At 45.6% G+C, this 25,454-nt stretch overlaps 1 protein-coding gene across 1 annotated transcript in view; it reads right to left on the bottom strand.

The window, feature by feature from the left end:
• The window catches only part of LOC109032481 (uncharacterized), a 143,601-nt gene that overhangs the window by 20,537 nt on the left and 97,610 nt on the right, over window positions 1–25,454 (bottom strand). The window contains exons 6-7 of the mRNA XM_019044636.2: window positions 5,687–6,043; window positions 2,028–2,183 (exon numbers count right to left, since the gene is read on the bottom strand). Of these exons, the coding sequence (XP_018900181.2) occupies window positions 2,028–2,183; window positions 5,687–6,043 (513 nt within the window). The remainder of the gene's footprint in view (window positions 1–2,027; window positions 2,184–5,686; window positions 6,044–25,454) is intronic.

The raw sequence follows: 25,454 nt of genomic DNA, 5'->3' as shown, positions 1-25,454 counted from the left end.
ACCTCCCTTATGGACCGGTTCTGAACAACTCAGGTTAAAAGCCTCTTATCAAAGCAAAACTTTCAACGCTATCGATGAATTTTTATGGTACGGTCCCATGGTCCGCATGACATTTTCGATTCTGGGGGAATATTCTAGGACTGCGGGTGAAACTTTAAACTTTAAGATGTCCCTCAGAACTTGCTATTTGAACCAGAGGATAGATCCGCTTCACAAGACGCGATAGAAACGGGGAATTCTCAAATTCAGAAAAGATTGATGACCGAAGAGTTGATAAATTTTTCCCACAAGTAAGACTAGTTTGACAAACTTGCTTTGCAAACGGCTAACCCAACATTCATGAGTCAACGTCAAATCAATAAAATGATCAACAAATTACTACTCGATCATCGTCGGCCGAGAAATAATACTGCTCTTCGCTTGTAAGCTTTGCCTCAGGCCTAGCCCGTTTATGCTGCTTGAATAGGGTTTCTGTAGACAGATTAACAAAACCAAAATCGAGGGTCTTCGAAGAGTTTTCAAGGGGTCCTCTGTACCATCGGGCTACAGAAAAATGCCACGAGAACATTCGGGTGTCAACTTTTCTCCGAATTTTGAGGAAGACTAATTTAAGTATGTTCTTCCTTACATTTTTTAGAACATTTTCTCGTACTGTAATACGATTATGATTAAACTTTTAAGAATAAGCACTCGTAACTTTCTTCAAAAGTAAATATTTCATCCGAGGATATTTCTTCACTTTCTAGTACCACTCATGCAGCGTTATTCTTTCAAGCTAAACAGTAAAATAAATCGTCTCCAAATTGTTCACAGGGCTGGAGTGGCATAACTGATGGGAGGCACAGTCTTCTCATTTAAAAAATCAAAATAATAAAAAAAGAGGATGAAGAAAGAGGAAAAATCACAACAGCGGTGACTGAGCGGTGCCGAATAAATCACTCAACTCGAGGACTCCATTTCTCGGAACGTAGTTGGCGGGGTGGAACAGCTAGAGGGCCCCGGGAAAAAAATGAATAAAATGATTTTGGTGGTTGGCACTCATGCCTCCCCTCCGACGCAACGCGGGGTGGATCCCGGAGGGAACGAGAGGACGCTCCTCATTTTCTCCGCCTAAAAAATGAAGACGTAGCTGTTTCTTGTTCTCCTCGTTTCGGGAGCTTCCGGGGGGACTGACACGACACGACACAGCGCGCCCCCATGCGAAGACGCAGTCCCCGTTCTCAAGCGTCCGACAGGGTTGCAATTTTTCATGAAAAATAAAATCTTGAAATTTCACGTGAAATATTTCATGAAATTTCAGAAAAATATGAAAAATTTTGAAAAATTAGATTTTAATGATGTTTTTTCATCCCCGACATTGAATAACGAGTGATATAAAAGAAAATGTCTCTGCTTACTTCTCAAGGTCGCATTGCAGACAACTGTATCAAAAATATTATAAAACTTACAAATTATAGCTGTTTTTTCATTGGCAGCCTATTCAAATCAATTAAAATCTCACACAGGTATGTAGGGCCGAGAAGAGAGGATAACTTCCACAAGAGGAAGAAGGAAATTTCTTAAAAATTGGGGAAATTTAGCTTTTTTCGGACCTTATGTGATTCCTGATGATGTCATTCCTGTCATTCTAGAATTGTTAGATTTCGTGGAAGTTGCAAGATTCTGGGGAGGGGGGAACCAATTATGGCACCCTTCAATGATACCAGTATTTTTCTCATGACATTTCTCACAAGAACCTTCAATTTCAGACAAAAAAGACTGCCCCAGTGATGTTCCTGCTATGTTATATGTTCAGGTTTATACGTTCCAATTTTTTCAATTTTTCATATTTTTCACAGGTTTGTGAAATTTCATGAAAAATTCAAGTGAATTTTCCAATCTTCCATATTTTTCATTTCACACTTGCAACCCTGCCCATGCGAAGACGCAGTCCCCGTTCTCAAGCGCCCGACGCTTCGTCTTGCGTGCTTTCATCAATACTGCCGTGCAGTATTAGCAAAAGAAGGACAAACTGATCTTTTTCCTACCTTGTGCACATTCATTGATGTCTTCGGAGCAATCGAGTCCTTCATAACCAGAGGCGCAGGAGCATGTGTAAGATCCGTTGATGGGCGAGGTGTCACAGATCGCATCGGCGTGACACGGGTTCGATGTGCAAGCATCGTCCAAATGACACAGTAGACCTGGAAAAAGCACGAAACACAAACAATGGTTAGAGATCCAATATGACGATGATGGTAGATGAGCAACTTGTTGCGCATTAAATTAAATAAAATTCGCCAGATGATGTTGTCAAGATAAACACTTGCTTACGCAAGTGTTTATCTTGTGAAATGTGCAGTTTTTCGCCAAATTGACTTTTTAATTGATCAAATTTGACTATCTTCAAATCTATATCCGGGCGCATTTCGGAATTATTCTCGGAACTTTGGCAAATCGGAATATGTTTCCGGAAATCGGAATTATTTCGGAGTCTTTTGATAAAATAAAATGGCAGCACTGCTTAGGCGAGTTTTTACAATAGTGGTTTAGGATTGCTAAACCAGTCCATTGCTCAACAATTCGGTCATTTGGCAAATCTGAGAGTTGATTCCCAACGTAATGCCAAGATCACACGCTGAATTTGGCAGCTGAATGTGGCAGTCAACAGTCAGCGCTCAACTGCTGAAATTTCACTGATTCGAGTTATTTTCATCCAGATGTGTATCAAATCGCTTCGAATAGTTCAGACAAATCCGACATTATCCGATGGTCGCTGAGAATCGTGGCTGAAGACTTCCACATTCAGCTACCACGTTCAGCGTGTGATTGTGGTATTACTTCCACATTATAAGGGAGATAAAAGTGCAGGGTCTGCAGAATTTATTGTCTCTAGAAATTCAGCAAATTCAGCAGCTAGAAATTCAGCGAGTTGAGCGCGGACACTATCCGCTCAATGTCGCGTTAGTGAAGCAGGCTCGACCGGGTCATTGGAATCGACTCGTGCGAAAAGGGCGCAAGTCGAGAAACACATGAGCCCTGGCTTTCCTGGCCGACAACGCGAGCCAGGGCTCATGAGTTCACGGACTCGCGCCTTTTCCGCGCGAGTCGAATCATTAGTGATAAGAGCCCGGGCGGGGGGCTTCCTCTTTCCGCGCGGCCGCACAGTGGATCGAGTCAATCAGAAAGCTCGGACATAAAATTTTAGACTAAAACTAAAAAATTTGGATGTTTATTTCGTCAGATTTCGAATTTCGAGGGGTGCTCCCAGTAGAAAATTTTACAAGAAAACCAATGGAGCCACTTATAGAACCTCAACGATTGGTTTATACCGGAGTCCCTTTATACCGAGAGTCAAGACAACACCCCCACCCCCTCATGGAGTTACAAACGGGAATAAAGATTACACAAATTGAACGTTATTCGTAATCTTTGATCGGCCCACTCTCAAATTCCTTTCTCCGTTCCCTCTCTCATTCCGTTTGTTCCTTGCCGAACCCGTAATTCCCTGGTCCGTTCTAGAGTCCCTTTATACTGAGAGTCAAGACAATTTGAATCCATTTCTGATTGGTTCCCGTATTTTAGGCCTCCACAGTGTCACAAACGGGAATAAAGATTACATTTTCACCAATTGCAAAGATTATAATCTGGAATGGACCAGGGGATTACGGGTTCGGCAAGGAACAAACGGAATGAGAGGAGGAACGGAGAAAGGCATTTGAGAATGGGCCGATCGAAGATTACGAAAAACGTTCAATTTCTGTAATCTTTATTCCCGTTTGTGACATCCATGAGCCGAATTGTCTTGACTCTCAGTATAAAGGGACTCTAGTCCGTTCCAGATTATAATCTTTGCAATCGGTGAAAATGTAATCTTCATTCCCGTTTGTGACACTGTGAAGGCCTAAAATACGGGAACCAATCAGAAATGGATTCACATTGTCTTGACTCTCAATATAAAGAGACTCTGGCTTATACGAAGTTATGAGCTTTTAAAGTTTCGAAATTTGTCGGAGCTCTCCCGTCGAGTGGGTCCACTGTGGGGCGCTGCGTTGGGGCGCGTCACCCATGCCACGCCAGACTAAGGCACTGTCTGATGGGTTGAGGACGCTCGGGCAATTTAGATCAATCAATTTGTCCTCATTTTCAAATTACTGTCGCCAATCTCTCGAATTCCCGTCGCTCGGCGTCCGGCAGGACGGCCGACGGCCGCGGGGGCATCAACCCGCACTGATTTCGCCGCGCCTCTGATGAAACGGCGTAGCTCGATTTCCATGTGAGCCCTGCTCTCCGTATAACTCTATGTTTTCCAGAGCTCATGTGGAATTGGAGATACGCCCTTACGTCAGAGAAGCGACGGTTTCAGACGCCCGTTTGCAAACTGTTCATCCGATCATCGTCCCGGTCCTCGACACTGTTGTAAATTACAACAGTAAGTTGTAAGTTGTAATAATGCGAGGCTCACTGCTGCCTGGTACGCATGGGTCGCGTTCAGTCGCAGGGTGTCTAGCTATTTTCCCAACGGAATTCCCTGACACACTGGTAAAAAAAGTAGCTTGGAACAAGTGTCCAGACTCTTAAAAACATCGACAAGAAAAAATACTCTTGATTCAATCAGATTCTTCCTTGAATCGAAGAGCCAAGCCTCTTTATTTCAGCGGATTTCTATTCGAATCAAGAGTATTTTTTCTTGTCAATGTTTTTAAGAGTCTAGACTCTAGATCCATGCTACTTTTTTTTTTAGCAGTGCATTACCCAGATTTCCCCGACAAAAACGGCCACGAAACCGGGGGGAAATTCAAAATTCCCTGGCATTTCTCTGACAAAAAGGAAAAAATTCCTAATTTTTCAAAACGTTTGAACTGATTAGATGTAAATAAGAATTCGCTTCATGTTTCACGAATAGTGTAATAAGTAGAGCAAAGCGTATGGTGCCTGCACTTATGCGAGATGTTTTTGCCTCATTTTTAAAATTTAAAAGACATCAGTAGAAATTCTGGTGGAAAGCTCCGCCAGAGTAAAATTAGCGAAACATCATCCGAGAAATTTGTGTTTTTCCAATTTTCTGACGTTTCCCTGACACGAAAAGCGCTTGTAAAATAAAAGTCCCTGACATGCCGAATTTTTGCTTATTTCCTGATGTTTTCCCTCCGGAAAAAATTCCGGACCGCCCTTAAAAAATCAGAACTATTTCCGGACTTGTAGACATCCTGGCCGAATTTGTGCAGATTCCCTGACGTCCCTGATATTCCTGACACCCAGAAAAATTCCCTGACATTTCCCGGTTCTCCCGGTCGCCAGACACCCTGCATTGCTGCCTCTTCCTTGCCTACCCATTTGATAAATAGGGTTGATGCAGAGACAAGAGACCCTCCACTGGCCTCTTGGCGACAGGTGGAATCTTTTACTTTCGGGGATTCAACAGTTCCTTATGGACAATTATAAGGGAGCAACAGTCATCACCCTAATTTCGGCTGTTGACCTACCTACATGGTCGATGATGAGCTTCGGGTGACGTCATGAGCCAAACAAGTTTCCTAAACTTCGGCCATTTTCGGCTTGTTTGCGAAACGATACTGCCAACACGTTGTTAAACATCAACCATGTAGGTAAGTCAACAGTAGAATGCTGAAGTCCCGAAAGTAAAAGCTTCCACCATGGCCAAGATACTAGTGGAGGGTCTCTTGTCTCTGGGTTGATGACTTACCTGTTTTGCCGGCGGTGCACTGGCAGTAGAAGCTGCCGACGCGGTCGATGCAGGTGGCTCCGTTGAAGCAGGCGGCTCCGGCGCAGTCGTCGATGTTGATGGAGCAGTCGGGCCCGTTCCAGCCGTTGACGCAGATGCAGGAGTAGCCGCCGACCATGTTGGTGCACGTGGCGCCGTTGTGGCAGACGCTCGGCCGGAGGAGGCACTCGTCCACGTCCTGCTCGCAGAACTTCCCCGTGTACGTCGCCGGGCACAGGCAAGTGTAGCCCTGGACCCCGTCCACGCAGCTCCCGCCGTTCTGGCAGTGGTTCCCCGGGCAGTCGTCTATGTTCTCCTCGCAGTTCATCCCCCGGAAACCTGCAACATCAACCAAAACACACCCATCAAATCCACGTCCAATACACGCAATATACAAACACAAAAAAACGGGTTAGTACTCATGGGACGTTCGTCAGGTGGCGAGTCCTTTCGCGGAGACCTTTGCGGCCTTTTGCTGCTTGCGCGAAGCTCAGGTGCTCAGGTCGCATGGATCTCTGAAGTTTCCGGATCGGGTGTCCGAAAACATCAGGTCCAGCTGCCGAGGTTCAGGTCACGCATCTGAAGTACTTCGGTACTCGGTTGCCTCCAAAGAAGTTTCAACTGTGGTACCGGAGTGCATACTTCAGAATTACTTGAAAACTTTACCGCAGAAGGATCCGCGGACCAGCGGACCCACCTCGATATAAGAAAAACCCCCCAGCCCCCCTCCCCCGGCTCGTTTTTCCTACCTTGGCCCCAAAGTTTTCACCCGCGCGACGCGTCATTAGGAAAACCCGCTGAATTTTAGAGTTTTTCACTCGAAATGTACTTGCAACCTTTCGGCGGGGCCAGGAAATTTTCCGAGAGAGAGAGGAGATCCTCAGGCTGAGCTCATTAGCGGACCCAGCAAATCGGCAACATCGTTTTCCTCCATTTAAACCAATGGGAATGGATCGATTCTTGGGGGGGGGGGGGGGGGTTGCTGGCTCCGACGATAATCGATTATTTAATGTAGCAGGGTTGCCAGCCAAATTATTTTTTTCCATTCCTTGACTTTTCCAATATTTTTCCTGACTTTTAAGTATGGATCTGACGCAGTCTGTTAAAAGTGAAAATGAGTCAGTTGATCCCGCAACGCGAGCCCGAAACCGCCCGCGCCTAATTCCACGAAAAATCAGAAAAATCCCTGACCAACACCGAAATACCCTGACTTTCCCTGACTTTTCCGTTTCCCGGTCGCTGGCAACCCTGTTTAATGTAGGTTTAATCGGAGGAAATCCGGCGTTGCCAAAATGTTGGATCCGCCTCTAGCGACTGGATTCGACTCGGTGGAGCTTTTTGCAGCCCTGGCTTCGGCTATCGCTCTGCCTCGGTCGAGGCGAGTCGGAGGGCTCACGAAGCGACTCGAGGAGGCAGAGACAGAGGAGAGGAGAAAGGAGGAGCGATAGTGGAGGATAATGGACTATCTGGATCGGGAGATCTGCATCGGATCATCTGATCCGATTCGATGCGGGCCAACGCGAGGACTCGTAAACTCAGGCGCAGCCGTCAAAGACCATGTCGGTCCGGCTCGGATGTCACAACCGCAACTACAACCACCGCCATATCCTATTATGGGCGCACTCCATCCAAACCGACGAGTATCGACATTTCCCCGTTTGAGGCCACGTTGAAGAATCGATCACCCAGCTACAGCCTGATATTCGATTCTCTTTCACGGGTTCGAACGGCGGATGGATCGATTCATCGCAGAGCGCGGATCGAAGTCCGAGTCCGCGCGAGACCGGATCCGCGGCGCTGCCGAGTCGGAGGGGTGGGCTGCCGTCCTAAGGAAGAACGCCGTATGAGCCTTCAGACGTTGCCAAGTTTCCTCCGATAAAAACCGAATTTACTGGGAAAATTGTGAATATTATTTCCAAAATTTTCGGCCAATTTTTCGCGCGATTCAATCTAAAATATTTGAAAATTTCAAGGAAAAATATGCACGAATATTGTCAAAAATAGATGATTTATCAAGGGAAATTTGACAACCATTGAGTGTTCATACGGCGTTCTTCCTTAGCACGGCAGTGGAGCGGGCAAGCCTCGTAATAACTCGGTGATTGGAAATATGATGTGGTTTCTGGGTTCGCGGGTCGTCCTTCAAAACCCGGGGTCGGGCGCCGAGCAACCCGCGACTATCCATCAACCAGAGCTTGTTTTCCCTCCATTTCAATCCAGTATAAAGATCGAAGATCGACGGGTAAGAGTCCTAACTTTTATCGATAAAACGCATGGACGTGGTAGAAAATAATTATACGCTTCGAGGCGAAGCTCCACGGATTATCAGAGATGGGCAACATCTTTCGACTTTTCTAGGGTTGCAAGGACTTTTCAAGAAATTATCACCGCGAGAAGAAGATGAAGAAAACAAGAGAAAGAGAAAAAAATCCGGAGGAGGAGGACGAGGACAAAGAGAAAGAAGATGAATAACGACTACAGCAAGTAGGATACCAAAGGGCAGGATCGAGGAAGGGTTGACATTAAGGGAGGACTTTTGAGGGAGGATGCTCGCTCCCTCCCCCACTTGGTAACCCCACGCACGATCCACGTCCATAACAGAGTCCGGGTCAGAGAGAAGAGGTAAGAAGAAGCTCGGATTTCGGGGTTGCGACGAGGACGAGGGAAGCAACGCACAGTGGATTGAGACGATGCACTGAAAAAAAATCTCGGTGTATTTACTAAGAAAAGGGTAGAATTGCCAAGAATTCAGGGTTCTATTTGATCCCAGTTTTTTCTTGGTAAAATTGCCAATTATGGAATTGGTAATTTTACCGAGAAATCTCGGTAAAATTATTGAACTTTCTCGGTAATTTTACTGGTCCTTGGTAAAAACGCCAATATTTTTTATCGGCTGTGGTAGAATTACCGAGATAAAATGGCAAAGTTACCGGGAATCGATTACCAATAAAAGTGGTATTCTTACCTGAAAAAAAAACGGTAAAAATACCGGTTTTTAGGTAAGCTTACCAGTCTGCCTTGGTAAAATTACCGATAATCGTTAAAAAAAAGTGAGATGGTAAAGGTACCAACGGACCTTGGTAAAAACGCCGAGAATTTTTTTTCCAGTGTGGAGGAGGTCGGACAAACTTTGGAAACTTTAAAAGCTTACGTCTCCGTTTACACAAAACTTTGAGGTTTTAAAGGTGGCTCCATTGGTTTCCTTGTGAAATTTTCTTCTAAAACCACCCCTCAAAACTTAGAGTGGGACGAAATAAACATCAAAATATGCAGATGTAGTAAAAATATCATGTCCGACCTCTCTGATGGAATCGATCCACTGTGCGACTGGGCAACTGGAGCGAGAAACCAGTCCCCGTTGATAAGCTCATCGGCATGCAGGGATGACGCCGCGCTGGCCGCGCACCGCATCGCGCCCAGAGATTCACCGCAGATTTCGAATACAAATTATAATCCTTCATCCTGGCCGCAGAGAGAGGAAGGAGGGGGGAGGAGAAGAGAGGGGAGAGAGGGGGAGAGAGGGGGAGAGAGAGAGAGAGAGAGAGGGACAAAATATATTCCTCCACAAAAAGAGGAAGAAGAGCGAGCTACGGCGCAGCAGGAGCGCGAGAGGACTCGCGACCGGGACTCCGCAAGACGACGCGACAGTACTCTGCCGTCCTAAGGAAAAAAGCCGTATGAGCCTTCAGACGTTGCCAAATTCCCTTCGATAAAAATCAAATTTATTGAGAAAATTGTGAATGTTTTTCCTCAAATTTTTCAGTCAATTTTCCTGAGTTTCCCAGGTCGCCGCCAATTCCCTGACTTTCCAAGTTTTCCAGACCGTCGGAAACCCTGTCATACCTCGTAGTTCTTGTGCCTGACTCGCGCTCGTCCACCCGGGCCCCAGACATGCAATCCGGGTTGCCTACCTGGCGTCTCATCCCAAGAGCCGTATTCTATTCCTGTGCTACAAGGACTATGAGTTGAGTCCAGAGACAAGAGACCCTCCACTGGCCTCTTGGCGACAGGTGGGAGCTTTTCCAGTCAGGGTTTCAACACTTCCTCAAGAGCCAGATACACCTGCGCGCTACACGCGCGTCTTAACCCGAAAAGAAGGATCCGATCCTACTTCCAGCGAGTTACGAGTGGCGAGCCGCGACCTGATTGGCTACGAAGATTGCCGAACGCGGCTGAAGGCCTACTCGCCGCTCAAGACGCGCGTGTAGCTCGCAGGTATATCTGCCCATTTAGGGACAATTATAAGGGAGCAACAGTCATCGCTCTTTTATCGGCTGTTGACCCACCTACACGATGGATTATGAGCTTCGGGTGACGTCATGAGCCAAACAAGTTCCTCAAACTTCGGCCATTTCGGTTTGTTAGCAAAAAGAAACTGCCAACACGTTGTTAACCAACAACAAAGACGTTGGGTCGACAGTTGAATGTTGAAGTCCCGAAAGTGAAAGCTTCCACCATTGCCAAGATACTGGTGGAGGGTCTCTTGTCTCCGACCAGAGACAAGAGACCCTCCACTTGTATTTCGGCTATTGTGGAAGCTTTCACTTTCGGGACATCAACATCGAACTGTTGACTTACCCACATGTTTGCTGTTTAACAACGTGTTGGCAGTTTCGTTTTGCAAACAAGTCAAAACAAGCCGTAGTTTGGGAAACTTATTTGGCTCATGACGTCACCCGAGGCTCATCATCCACCATGTACGTAGGTCAACAGCCGAAAAAAAAATGGTGACTGTTGCTCCCTTATAATTGTCCATAAGGAAGTGTTGAATCCCCGAAAGTAAAAGCTTCCACCATTCCCAAGGTACTAGTGGAGGGTCTCTTGTCTCCGACTGTGAGTCTGACGAGGGACCTAACCAAACAGAAGGAGCGCTATCGTTGTTCACAGACGACAACGAGTTAATTCAGTTGTCCGGGGGACGAGTGAGTGAGTGAGTGGGAGTGATCGATGTTTGTTTTGGCCCGCGATCTCCCAGATGGAGCCTCGAGGACCCGCCGAGTCCGAGAGGGAAAACCGAACACGCCCTCCGTCCGGTGAACCCTGGAACGCAGGGATTCTTACCGGGTTCAGGGCTCGTTGGAAAACGGAACTTGTTGGGTTTCGATGTCGGCCGCGGTTCGGTTCGAGTAGGCGCGTTCGGGGCCGGGACGAACGGAACGGTGCGGTGGGTCCCGGTCCCATAACAGAGCATAACTCGGTTGCATTACATTGGAAAGTGATGCTTATCAACGGGTGTCGTGAGAGCTTCAAAAACCTAGTCCTCGGCGGCTACGGCTCCGGCAGCCATCCTTGCCGGGTAGTGTTGGTAATCCGCACTTCCCTCCTGGTAAACCCATGTAAATACTGCCGTGCTAAGGAAAAACACCGTATGAATATTCGAGAGTTGCCAAATTTCCTTCGATAAAATGTTTATTTTTGACGAGAGCTGTGAATATTTTTCCTTTAAATTTTCAGAATCTTTAGGTGAAATTGCAAACAAAACTCTTTTGAAAAATTAGGAGGAAAATATTCATAAGTTGACCAGGAAATTCGCGTTTTATCAGTGAAAATTTGGCAACGCCTGAAGGTTCATACGGCGTTTTTCCTTAGGACAGCAGAATAGCCCACATTTCATGGCGTAACCTGGCAACCTTGTCTGGCACCCACCCCGTCGACGACCCGCTTGCGCTCATGGGAGCCCCGCGCCTCTCAAAAATTCCCACTTGACGAGTGATCTGGACTGTCGGCTGATTATTTAAACGGATAGGGATAGCGATAGATAGAGAAGATAGAGAGAAAATTGAGCTATCTCATTGGTGCAAGCGGGTGGTTGCGATGGAAAACTGAGGTAAAAGTGTGGACTAATATACTACCGTGCTTCGGAAAAACGCCGTATGAGCCTTCAGATGTTGCCTTGTGTAGTTCAATAAAAGTTCAATTCACCGGGAAAACGGTGAATAATTTTTTTCAAATTTTTCAGACGATTTTGTACGCGAGTTTCAGCTAAACTATCTGAAAATTTCAAGGAAAACACTGCAAAACTTTCCTCAGAGAAACATGTTTTACTCGAGGAACTTCGGCAACTTTACCTTGCCGAATTTCCTTCGATAAAATGTTTATTTTGGAGGAAAATTATGAATATTTTTCCTTGAAATTTTCAGAAGTTTTAGATCAAATCACAAACAAAATTATCTGAAAAATTGGTGGACAAATATTCAAAAATTTTCCCGAAAATCAGTGATTTGCCAGGGGAACTTTAACAACGCCTGAAGGCTCATACGGCGTTTTTCCTTAGCGTGGCAAAACGATAGATCCTACAATTTGATGAGTGCGTGACTTTGCATCCACCCTTGTGTAACTTCCCTAACCTAACCTACTTAAACTTATCTAAAACCTAACCTACTCAACAGTGGCGTGGCGTGAATTGCGATGTATCGATTGTTATGTCATATAAACCTATGGAAAAGGATCGATAAACAGGGTGTTCGCAGCGAACACCTTAATAATCGATTCTTTACCATAGGTTTAAATGGAATAAAAATCGATACATCGCAAAGCACGCCACGCCACTGCTACTCAAACTTATCTAACCTAACCTAACCTAACGGCTGGGTGGATGCATCGCAGGTGGATGCAACGTCCTGCTCCCTGATTTGATAGCGATTCAACAATGGCTCCGCTGATGGAAGATTCATTCGTACCATCACAGAGCGGAAAGGATTTTCGTAGACGGTCGGAATCCCAACTCTTCTGTCAATCCGAACGCATCCTCCGACGTGGGGAGGAGAAGGGTGCTCGTGTGCCCAAGGGGTTAATGAGAAGGCGGTAGTTGGACGCGCGATCGGGGCAACCCCTCCCGCCCCCCTCCGCGGCGCGGGGCTCCGGAGGAATCGGACAGGTCAATTACATATCATAATTTCTGGAAATCTTCAATGAACCCGAGCGGGTAATGCCAACAGGAACGGGGGAATCGTGGGCTATCCGACTCGACTCACCAAGGGGCGTAACTCCACATCGAGATGAGCCCGGGAAAGCGTCGAGTTGCTTTGCGATACATCGATTATTATACCATTTAAACCTATGGAAAAGGATCGATAAACAGGGTGTTCGCAGCGAGCACCTTGATAATCGATTCTTTACCATAGGTGTAAATGACAGAACAATCGATACATCGCAATTCACGCCACGCCACTGGCGACAGGGCTCATCGCGAAACGCAGTTACGCGTTTATGTTCGGAGGGCGATGTGTTGTTGGGAGTTTAACGGGGGGCGGGCGGCCGGTGCTGAAACGGAGCCAGGCGGGGTAATTGTTAAGTCTAGTGTGGGTGTGTATTAAAGTGAACACAGTGTAATAGATGCTTTGTCAAAGATTACAGGTGGAGGCACCTCTACCCACCCTCCTCTCCGTCCTGCGCCATGCCCGCGGGCGCTGAGCATTCTTCTCCCTACGATATAACGCTGCGTACCCCCCCCCCCCCCCCCCGGGACGTCCACGTCACACTCGCACAGTTCCAGCTCTCACGCAGTCGTTTGCGGCTCGTAAGAAAATTGGAGTCCCTTTTCAGAGAGAGTTGAAACAACGCGGTTCATGGATGTCACAAACGGGAATAAAGATTTCACTGATCGGACGTTTTCTGTAATCTTTGATCAATCCATTCCCGAATTCCTGTCTCCGTTCCCTCTCTCATTCTATTTGTTCCTTGCCGTACCTCCATTTCCCCGGTCCATTCCAGTTTGAAATCTTTGCAATTGGTGTAATGAAATCTTTAGTCCTGCTTGTGACACTGTGAAGGCCACAAATACGGGAACCAATCAGAAATGGATTCGCATTGTCTTAAGTCTCAGAATGTAGGGACTCTGGTGACCTCTACCCCCCTCTCTCCATAACGCTCCTTAACGCAGACTTGATCCCATCCATTCCAGTTTATAATCTCTGCAATTGGTGAAAATGTAATCTTTATTCCCGTTTGTGACACTGTGGAGGCTTAAAATACGGGAACCAATCAAAAATGGATTCGTATTGTCTTTCAGGGTGTCCACTAAAGCACGCTGGCTAAAAATCAGTACTTTAATGGTACTTTGTAGGTACATTCCCAAGAAATTCAGTACCTTTTCGACAGAAAATTGCAGCTCTCTTTCAGTACCTACAATTTACCAAATTCGAAAAACGTTAAAAATTTGAATTTCTCGCTTAAATTGCGACAAAAATGACGAAAAATTCCGGACTTTCTTGCAGAGTTTCTACACTTTTTCAGTGCTTCCGGACGCCCTTAATAAATCCGTACTATTTCCGGACTTTCACGAAATTCCGGACTTGCAAACACCCTGTCTTCACTCTCAGTATCAGTGCAGGGTATGTATTTTAACATTGTCCCTGGGTGAGAGTAATCGGCCGGATGGAAGAAAATACTTTTTCCACTGATAACGGAGAGCGGATCCAGATCTCCGGGCGACGCGACGACGAGAGAGGGTGGATTCGGTTCCCACACTCGGAATGGCTGGCGCGGCAACATGAGCATCATCGGCTCTTATCGGACGAGCTGATAGCGATACTCGCTGACAGTAATGTGTGTCCGATTTCTGCTCGCGGAGGGTTCCGGGGTCCGGGGCCGATCGCGGATCGCAGCGAGAGACGGACATTTGCCCTTTTATTTCACCGATAAACTGATAAGTGATAACGGTGCCATCCCGACTGGATCCGAGCCCGACGACATGACGGACGGATCATCTTATGGCCGTTCACCGTTCGGATATTTTCGATCAAAACGAACCTAATTGAGCGACTCTAAATGCGCACTGAAAAAAAAAAAAAAAAAAACACATTGGATCTAGAGTCCAGACTCTTGAAAACATTGGTAAGAAAAAATACTCTTGATTCAATCGGATTTTTGCTTGAATCAAAACGGAATCCGCTTAAATTAAGAGGCTTGGTTCTTGATTTAAGCTAGATTCTGGTTGAATCAAGAGTACTTTTCCTTAACGATGTTTTCAAGAGTCTGGACTCTAGATCCAAAGTGTTTTTTTTTTTTTTTTTTTTTTTTTTTTTTTTCAGTGTGCGTTGTTCGATCTAACAGTGTTCAACGGAAACGTCTAAGTATTTTTAAGCTCAGATGGATCCAACCGATCATCAAGATGTCGGTCCGATGGTTCATCGAGGGTTGGGAATATTTCCCTTTTAATTTGTTATTGCATGGAAAAAAAGAAGGGTAGGAGTCCAGCTCCAATTCGAACTTTTCCAATTAACCGTGTAGTACCCCCGATTATTTGTGCTAGTGACGATATGCCTGGCGACATTAGATTAAATTGGGTTCAAAATAGTCTGAAAATTTTGGGGGAAAAAATATTCACAATTTTCCGAGTGCATTTGGTTTTGACCGAAGGCAACTTGGCAACGTCTTTCGGCTCATGCGGCGTTCTTTTTAGCTCGGCAGTGTGGCCCTGCACCCTCGGTGTATGAGGGTACTCTACCGATCGGAACGTATCTCTACGTATGACACAATCGAGTCATTCCTGTGGTGCAGGTCTGATGTAGCGTACGGTGCACGAGGCGCTGTGCTGTGCGTTTGAGCAGAAACCCGGTGAAAGCACTTGCGCGGCAGCAGGTCACAAGTTGGTGTCAGTATAACGAGGTTCGAGCCAGGCCCCGGCATAGATCAACGTAAATATGGGCATGGGTTCCTTGATCGATGACACTATGGTTTTCGCATTTTAGCCCGGGACAAAATCGACGCTATGGCCGAACGCCAACACCGGCGAATAGACCTGGTGCAGCAGCAGGGTGTCTAGCAATTTTCAAAAAAAAAAAATCCCCCAACATTTCCCTGATTCCCCTTACGAAAACGGCCAAAAAACAGGGAGAATACTTACAATTCCCTGGCATTTCCCCGACAAAAAGGAAAAATATTACCCATTCTTCGACAAGGTTACAAAGAACAAGTGTGGTTACGCCCTTCTGACGGTTTTCAGGGACTGAGCGCAACTGCATCATCGATGGCATTGACACGAGGATTGAATTTCATCAGATCACCACGCCCGCCTGCCTTTAAAAGCTCAAACCAGTGGCGCGGCGTGCTTTCAAGATTCAAAATCATAACATGCTCTCTACTCATTTTCTTCTGAAATGCGACTTGACGTGTTTCGCTTAATATCGGATTCATATCAGGGACAACAGCCTAGTTTGCTCTCTTTACCTCCCTCAAATTTATTGACGATTTTACGTGCGAAAGCAGTAGCGTGGCAGGGAGAGAGGGGCAGGGTCGTGGGGTCTGGCTCCCTCCTTCAGATCCAAATTTGCCACACAATAGACCCTTTTACACGATTTTAGAATGTGCATTGTTGACAGAAATTGCATAAAAAAAGCACGATTCCCCGTTTAAATGCATGTATTTCTCAATTTATGGTATAACCTGCTGAAATTGAGTAGTTCAATTTTGGACCCCCTTGGACACTGTTCGAAACTCACCTTTGAGTTTCAGGAGCCATGTGGCTCTTCAAACTCGAATTTTAGGGGCCAGTGAATGTTTTTTAGGGGCCAAATTGATTTTTTGCGTCACGGCGCAATTAGTGACAAAGTTAGAATCCGGTGCCGTACGTCAAAATTTCAGAAAACAGAAAAATTAGGATTTTTTGAGGAGGGGGGGGGGCAAATTTTAGGGGCCACGTTGGCTCAGAGCTTTAATTTTTTAGGCGCCATGACCGATTTCTTAGGAACGTTTGGCGTGTTGGCGCCTGTGAGTTTCGAACACAGCCTTTTGCCACATAATTATACATGTCTGCATACGCCACTGAACGAAAGAAGTTGTTGTTGTTATTGTTATTATTTTTATTTTTTTTTTTAATTTTTCTCTGGTCCCTTATTGAGGAGAGGAGAGGGGGCTTATTTCGAGAAGAATTACGGCGGAGAAATGCTGAGCATCTATTCACCACTCGGTTCAACAGGCCCTCCGCCTCGGCTGACTTTCTTATCCGCTCGTTGAAGTCTCTTTCCCAGACGCAATCTCGCCGACGACGCGGGGCGATTAGCGGTTGTTTCGTTAGCTCGTTTACATGAGCTCGTAAATGAAACCGCGACTTCCGTCCATCGTCCACCGTCCGCGTCTCGAGCGTAATTTATTAGCATCGCCACCACGCATGCGCACATCGCACAACACACTCAAACACGCGCTCGCACCGGGGTTCGTAGTGCTTTGGGCATAACGCTGGCGCTACCGCGAGGAGAGCGGTAACGCTCGGACTTTCATTTCTGAATTTCCCTCAAAATTCGAGTGATCCGGTTAAAAAAAACTAACTGATTCAGCGGAACAATTTTTGTCATCTTCGGGGTGTCTACCGAAACAGCCTGGCGAAAAATCAGTTCTTTAATGGTACTTGTTCAGTACATTCCTAAAAAATTCAGTGCCTCCTCAACAGAAAAATTCAGTTCTTTTTCGGTACCCCCATTTGACAAAATTCGAATTCGACTGTCATTCAAATTCCTTGCTTTATCGGTTCCTTTTCCTTGCTTTCCCGAAAATTCCATTTTTTTTAAAAAAAATCTCAAAAATCCTTTTTCCTTGCTTTCCCGAAAATTCCATTTTTTGGAAATCTCAAAAATCCTTTTTCCTTGCTTTCCCGAAAATTCCATTTTTTGGAAATCTCAAAAATCCTTTTTCCTTGCTTTTCCGAAAATGCCATTTTTTTGAAAATCTCAAAAATTCTTGCTTAATCCTCACCTTTTCCTTGCTATTTCCTTACCACACACGCATTTTTTACTGTATTTGGATTGGAAAAGTGAAATGATGGAATGACAAAGGTGTGAATCGAAAAACTCGAGGAATCGAACCGGGAACTCAATAAAAGGAAGTCGCATACCCCAAAGGCTAAGTAATAGAGTAATAGTTCAATAGTAATAGTAATAGTTCATCATGAAAATCTCAAATTTCCGTGCCTTTTAGCGGAAAATCCGTGCCTTTTCCGTACTCCGTACTCCCACACCAAACTCCCAAAATCCGTGCTTATCCGCACTTTCTCCGCACAGTAGACACCCTGAATCATTTTTGGATTTTTTTGGGGAAGTAAGGTTTCGACAGGAACCGATTCAACGGGATGGTTCGTCGATTGCGTGATTTGCGTGACCCAATTCGAGAGTCGGGAGCGTGAAGCGAACTGCGGCGAGGACAAAGCGATGAAGATGTGTGCCCCGGTGCTCCTGTCTCCGGCTCGCGGCGCGGATTTTACGAGCACTTAACATTTCATAAACTTCAATGAGAACATTGAAAGGAAATTTATGTCCGCGCTCGTGAAGTTACCCACGCTATGTGCGGCTGGAGGAGCTCTAGCCCCTCGCGGCACCCGCGCAACGGAGAGGTTCGTCGCGGTGAAATTGCACAATGCGCCAAGCCCGAATCATTTCATCGATCGGTGAGAAAAACGCAGCGGGGTCGTCCCTGCGTAGCGCAACCTCGTGGACATGGTCGCCAGCGTAACGCACGATTCCCAAGGACAAGAGACAGTATGGAGTTGCGTAACGCTCGTTTCCCAGAATAATTTGGATTGCATTCGGCAAACAGGAACCGAGAGCATTTCAATGTAGATCGTATTGGATACATCAAACGGGTGAGATTGTATCGATATCTATAGGTTCAAAACATAAACATAGCCTCAAAAGTCAATTGAATAATCTGACGGAACGGGGTTTTCGTGATAAATTTTAGATTCGTATGAGAACTAATTGGACGTATTTCTATCAAACAGACCTATGTGCAAGTGAGAAATATGAGGTGTGCTCGTTAGTTCTCTGACCGTAAGAGTGAATGAGAATAATAAAGCGCCAGTGACGTCAGCGTCAATGATCAACGGGAGGCGCGACGGGGAGATCGTCGTTGGGGCGCTTTAACTCGTGAGCCCTGTCCACAAGGCTCTCTTGCCATGCCCGCGGCTCATGAGTTCCGCATTCAGTTGCACATAGGTCTGTTTGATAGAATGTAAAATCCCGCTTTTCCAATTCTTCAAAAGGAATCACGCCCACTTTTACATTGCTTCTTATACAGATTTCTAGAGCACACCCCATATTTCTCACCTCCACATAGGTCTGTTTGGTAGAAATACGTCCAATTAATGGCCAAAAGTAGTAAAATTGCTTCGAAATTTCTCATTTTCAGCTTTTGGCCCCTAAAAATCGAGCTTGATAAGCCTCATGGCTCCTAAAGCTCAAGGGTAAGTTCGAAGTTTCTTTGTTTTTGCTGTTATAAATGTGCATTTACAAATAAATAAATAAATAAATAAATAAAAAAAAAAAAAAAAAAAAAAAAAAAAAAAAAAAAAAAAAAAACACTGTTTTTGACGGAAAACAGGGGCATTTCTGCCTTGAAATCCTGAGCCGAGTTAAATTCTTTAAAATCTAGGACAAGGTCACAAAATGTTCCACGGAATTCCGTTTCTCAGTTTTGGTCGAATCCCCATTTAAAATCTCAATTTCCAAGAGGGAATCTGACAACACTTAAATGAAGTTACGTTCTCTCGAGCAGGGGAAACGACGTATTTTGGTTACCAGACATCCAACTATAACACCATTCACTCACTCATAAGTGGTTTTCAGCAATTTCTATTGCGTCCAACGCGGCGTGTGAGATATTACAATGGAGAGTCATTTTTTGTGGTATTTAAATTTTGAGTTACATTACGTTGAAGCGTCGCGTCGTTTCAAGGACGAAGTATACGGAGTGATTTTCTTCCCGCCGGCTCGCTCTTTCCACCTGCTTCCCGTTGGAGCCCATAAGTTATGGAGGGCGGAGGGGGGAGCGGTCCCTTGTCCGGCTAATGGCTTTAAATGAGGAGCGGGAAGAAAAATTTCACGCCGCGCCAGCCACTAAGGTCGATTGTTGAATCGTTATCGAATGAATGTAATCGATAGATAGCGTTGCAAAGATAGGGGCTCATCGATCGAGGTCGTTCGATAACGATTCGAACATCGACCTGGACGGAGCGAAACGGGCTCTAAGTACACTGTGCAGCCGCGACAAATCCTAACGAGGTCCATTGTCCGATCCGGAGTCCAGACTCCTCCATCCCGAAACAACATGCACTATTTATTCTGTCCTTTAGGCTCTTCTTCACGGAAGGCCGTGAGAATTCAGAAAAACTCACCGTAATGCAGTGCTATCACTCCATGTCCGTCAAAAATCTGGGATTCGAAACTTTTTTGTAAATTTTTCATGAGTTCCCAGAAAGTTCCGGGAAATGCCTAAGATCCGGAACATTTCGGGAATTTGAAAAGTTCCGGGAAAGATTCAGGGAGATTTCGAAAGTTCCGAAATTCGGCACTAGTTCCGGTAAACAGGAGCGCTGCCATAATCCCTTCACTTCGTAGTCATAAATGAGGAGTGAAAGATCAAAACAACCCAAGTGTCACAAGCAGTGGCGTGGCAATGGCAGCCACTTAAACGGTTTCGGATGTTTTCGATTTTGCTTTTCGAACATCGAAACATAATAGCGGTGGCGCCTTTAGCGCGGAGAATTTTCTTTGACCACGGGTCCGATCGGTGTATTTCCTAAGTCAACTACAAGAGAGATTACCAGAGAGGAATCGAAATGTTACTTCCTTTAGCAACACACCAGATGTGGCGATGGTGTTTGGATGTTCCGCGTGCACTGCTCTTCATCCTGGTTGAAAAATCTTCGAAATGAAGCAAAACTATAGGACAGCTAGTTTCTTCAGATTTTTCTTTCAATTTAATACAGTGTCGTGAAACCCCCTTCCCCAAAAGGAGGAAAAAAATTAGGGTCCCTTTATACTGAGAGTCAAGACAACACTCCCTCACGGAGTCACAAACGGGAATAAAGATTACACAAGTTGAACGTTTTTCGTAATCTTTGATCGGCCTATTCTCAAATTCCTTTCTACGTTCCTTCTCTCATTCCGTTTGTTCCTTGCCGAACCCGTAGATCCCTGGTCCATTACAGATTTTAATCGTTGCAATCGGTGAAAATGTAATCTTCAATTCCATTTGAAACACTGTGAAGGCCTAAAATACGGGAACCAATCAGAAATGGATTCACATTGTCTTGACTCTCAGTATAAAGGGACTAAAAAAAAATCGGCTTATTGATTCGCAATATAAAAGAGGAGCCCGTGACGAAAACATCGAGAATTGCTCAGCAAGATTTGGCAACGCTGCGAATAAATGTGCGATTCTACGATTCGACTGTTACCATTAATTATTTACCGCCTTATCCCACCAGTGTCAGATAACTCCTTGCCATTTGTCTTCTCAAAGTCGCGTCGCGGCTCTTCGGACGAAGCAGAAACCACGTACGTCGATCGGATCTGCGTTGGAGTTACGGGGTTCTCGGTTGGTACGGCGGCGCACAGTGGATCGAGTCAATAAGAGAGGTCGGACATTAAAAGAACTGCAATTTTTATTGTTTATTCCTTCTTATTTTACATTTTAAGAGGTGCTTATAGAAGAAAATTTAACGAGAAAACCACTGGAACCACTTTTGGAGCCTCAAAATTGTTTAAAAGCGGAGTTAAAAGCTTATAAAGTTTCCAAATTTTGTCCAACCCCTCGTATTGACTCGGTCCACTGTGCGGAGGCCGCGGCCCTCTTCCATGTAAATTCTCGCGGGATCCGTGTAGTACCCGTCTCGCCGGTTGTCAGCGATGCCTGAATATTTATACCCGTGACTTTACACGGATAAAAATGAAATACATGTTATACAAGCGACAGCTTCGGACACAAGTGCGAGCGAGGGTCGACTACCAGGTTGGATCTTACTTTGTTTGACTTAAAAGTTCAGCTTGGCGCACGGTTTCAGCATCGAATTCCTACTACGACGAAAGTCTTCTGGCTTGACTTACTAAATGATTGATGTACTTTGGTTTTGAGCTTTATTTGTAATTTGGATTTAAGTAACGCTTGGCACCCTTTGCAACTGCATTTTACGACAAGAAACAGTATTTTTGGCTCAAACATAAAATCGCCTGCCTGACTTTGCCCTTCATACTTCCCGACCTGTTGTTATTATTCACTGGAAAAAAGTATTTTGGATCCAGAGTGCAGATCTTTGAAATATTTGACAAGAATAATATTCAAATAAATATTAATTCTTGATTCAAATATTCTTGATTCAATCGGCTTTTTGCTTGAAGCAAAGGGAACACTCCTTTAATGAAGGCTCGGCATTCGATTCAAGCAAAAATCCGATTGAATCAATAGCATTCCTTCTCGTCAAATTTTTTAAGAGCCTGGACACAGGATCCAAGAGACTTTTTTCCCGGTGTTTCTCGATAGTCGCCGATTTTCTGAACCAGCAGACACCATAGTTTCTTGTTTGTTTTTTTAGACATCGCTGAATGGAATTCGCATCTTGCGCATTTTATCGAATGGTTTGGATTAGTTTTAAATTTCCGGGCTTTTTACGGACCTGAGTTAACTTTCCGGACTTTTACGGACCTGGAGTTAACTTTCCGGACTTTTTACAGACCTTAAGTTAATTTTCCGGACTTTTCACGAACCTGGAGTAAAATTTCCATACTCTGTATAGACCTGGAGTAAGATTTCTAGAATTTTTACGATCCTGAAGTTGAATTTTCGGACTTCACAGCACAGACCTGGAGTTAACTTTCAGCACTTCATACAGACCTCAAGTTGATTTTCCGGACTTTTTGCGGACCTGGAGTAAAATTTCTATACTTCGTATAGACCTTAAGTACAATTTCCGGAACTTTTACGGACCTGGAGTTAAATTCCATGACTTTTTAAGGACCTGAAGTTGAATTTCCGGACTTTTTCCGCTTTTCCAAAGCCGAAGACGCCCTGCTCGGTGCGACCCGGCGCCGCTCGGCCGGGGTCCGAGTGTCGGCGGGCGTCGGTTCTGGGTTCCCTCGGTTCGGACCTCCCCCTCCTCCCCCGGAACCGGAGGATGAGGGGAGGGGGGTGGCAAGGGGTGGTAAGGGGGGACCGTTGCCGGGGCCGCGGTCTCTCGGAGTCGGAGCCCTCGCGGCCACCACGACAAACCTTTCTCCTCGCTGGCCTGCCCGACCGACGCCGCCGCCGCCGCCGCAGCGAGGAAACCATGCAAATTATTATGTAGCAATCATTAGCATCTATTTCTCCTTGGGTTGCTTTTCCCGGTGCCCGAGCGGGCGGCGAGCGGCGTCCCCCGTGCTCCCAATGATATATCTGGCTAATAGAATCTCCCGATGATTTATCCCGTCCCGAAACGTGACGCGCCGAGCCACAATACCCCTCCCCCCTCCTCCCCCCCGCCGCACCAGGGTCCGCCTTCGCCCGACTCGGTTTTCGAGCTTCCGTACCCACACCCGAAAATTGATAAACGTAGAAATTCCCCTTTTCCAAAAACATTATTAGTCCTTGAATTGTTGCGAGTCGATTTGCTCCAATTCCCTGAATTTCCCTGGTTTCCCTCGACTATGGCTGCCCGGATCATCTTTCCAAGGGTGCAGAAAATGTGAAAATGTGGAGAGGCCCTTACAGATGTGGAAGGAGGGACACTTTTTAAAGGTCAAAAGTTGCAAATCGAAGGAATGAAGGGGGAGAAGGTCCTCGCTTTTGGAATTGGTGCGGGAAATTTTGCGGAAAACTTATGAGAAATTGTAGAAAGCTGGAGAGCAGGCGCGTGAAAACGTGGAAAGTATTCTAACGAGTGACAGGTTTTCTCGGATTTCAAACTTCTCTGACTTTTCCACGACTTCTTCGGGATATTGAACATTGTAGTCCCGGACTATTGTTTCCTGCTTGCGGAGGGGGGAGGGGCGCATGAATCCTCATAAAAATGCTTCCCACGAAACACTTTAGGCGGAAAGCCTGTTAAAATTGAAAATCCGCAATGATTTGGCTATAAAATCAAAATTCAAAGTTCCGCAGCCAAATTCCCCGACTCTTCAGAGCTATATGATACATTCCCTGACTCATCAAAAACTTTTCACTCTATATCAAGTCCGGGAAATCATAAAATTTAGTTGAGCGAAGCAAAATCGACCCCCCCCCCCCCCTTGCAAACAAAAAACCGGGAGAAGATAATTTCTGTCGACATTTCCAGGATCCACCCCGAATCCCGGACCGCAGTGCCCCAGAAATCATGAAATTTTGTTGAGCGAAGCAAAATCGAGCCCCCTCCCCCCTTCACAATGAGGGGGCAAGATCATATCCCTAGAGTCCCTTTATACCCAGAGTTAAGACAACTCACTTTTGGTTGGGCTGGAAGTTGGCCTAAAAAAAAATCCAATTCTGATTGGTTCTCGCTCATGAAGGCCGAAACGAGTGCACCAAGATGGCGGTACCTCGAATGTGAACAAGAATAATGAAAATATTACCTAATTGTGGTTTATCAAGAGTAAGTTGTTATTTCCATCGGTCCAAAATGAAAATAGATTAAGAAATTATTCACAAACCAAACTCATTCTCTTTTTAATTGATCAATTTGTTGATGTTGTTGATTTTGTGTGACAGACATCGCAGGATTCCTGATCCTTATCCCTCAATATCGTTCGTTAGGGTGCACTCGTTTCGGCCTCCATGGTCAGCCAAGGCGGCTGCCAGTCAGCTGATAATCGAGTTGTCTTAACTCTGGGTATAAAGGGACTCTACATATCCCTCGACTTTTCCAGGCTTCACCCCGAATCCCGGACCGCAGTGCGCCCACATCGCATCGACCCACGATTGGCGAAACGAGCTCGGATCCACCCCGCGCAGGGCGAAGGGGGAGGGGGGAGGGAGGGGAGAGCCGCTGATCCGGCATTCCGATCCGATGCGATCCCACTCGGACACTGCGTGGCCGTGCCCCTCTCCCCCCGCCGCCCCCATTTAGCCCCAAGAAAGCTCTAAGCTCGGGTTCCCCCCGCGCGCCGCACCGCCCGTTCCGACCTCATTGTCGGCATTTGCAATTGCATCCTCCCTAATTTTTCCCACACACAAAAAAGAAAGAAAAAACCCCGACTCCTCGATTGCGGCGGCGGCTTCCGTGCTCCCGCGAGCTTGCACGGAGGAGCGCACGGTCCGAGAGCGCGGCGCGGTTGCCATGACTCGTCGAGAAAGAAAAAAAAGAGATGAAAACGTAGGGAGAACATTCGAGTGTTGCTAGACGTCTTTCAGTAAAATAGGAATTTTTTTTATGAAAGCTGAGAATGTTTCCCTGGAAATTTTTAGGTACTTTAGATCAACTTGCGGATAAAATCATGGAAACTGTGAATTCATAACGCTCTTTCGGAGGGTTTTTCAGGTGTTCCTCAGTCAAATTATGCAAAAATACGTGACATATTACACCGTGAAATGAAAATTGTAGCTTTTAGAGAGAGAGAGAGAGAAGAATGAATGCCTAGGAAATCCGAAATTATCAAATGATCGATCGTCTCACATCGCTCCTCAAAATCCAACGCTAGGCACTATTCTAACACTGTGGGAACCCTAAAGGGAGGAAAGGATGTGAATTCTTAATGTTTTTTTAGAAAGAATTGGCATCACTGGCTCCTAAGTTTCGGCAAGGAGGTTTCTAATAATTCATTGTCGGTTTATTTTACCTCTCACTTTTCCGGGCTTCCCAGGCTCGATAATAAGTTCTTAGACGGCGCACAGTGGAGTCAGTCAATTAGAGGGGTCGGGCATGAAATTTTTAACTAAAACTGCAATTTTGGACGTTTAATTTGTCACATATTAAATTTTGCGAGGTGCCTTTAAAAGTGAATTTCACGAGGAAATCAATATAACAACTTTTAAAACCTCAAAGTTTTGAATGAACAGAGTTATGAGCTTTTAAAGTTGCCACATTTTG

Source organism: Bemisia tabaci, chromosome 2 (genome assembly GCF_918797505.1).
Source record: "Bemisia tabaci chromosome 2, PGI_BMITA_v3".
NCBI lineage: Eukaryota > Metazoa > Arthropoda > Insecta > Hemiptera > Aleyrodidae > Bemisia > Bemisia tabaci.
This window is presented reverse-complemented; position numbering and strand designations above follow the sequence as displayed.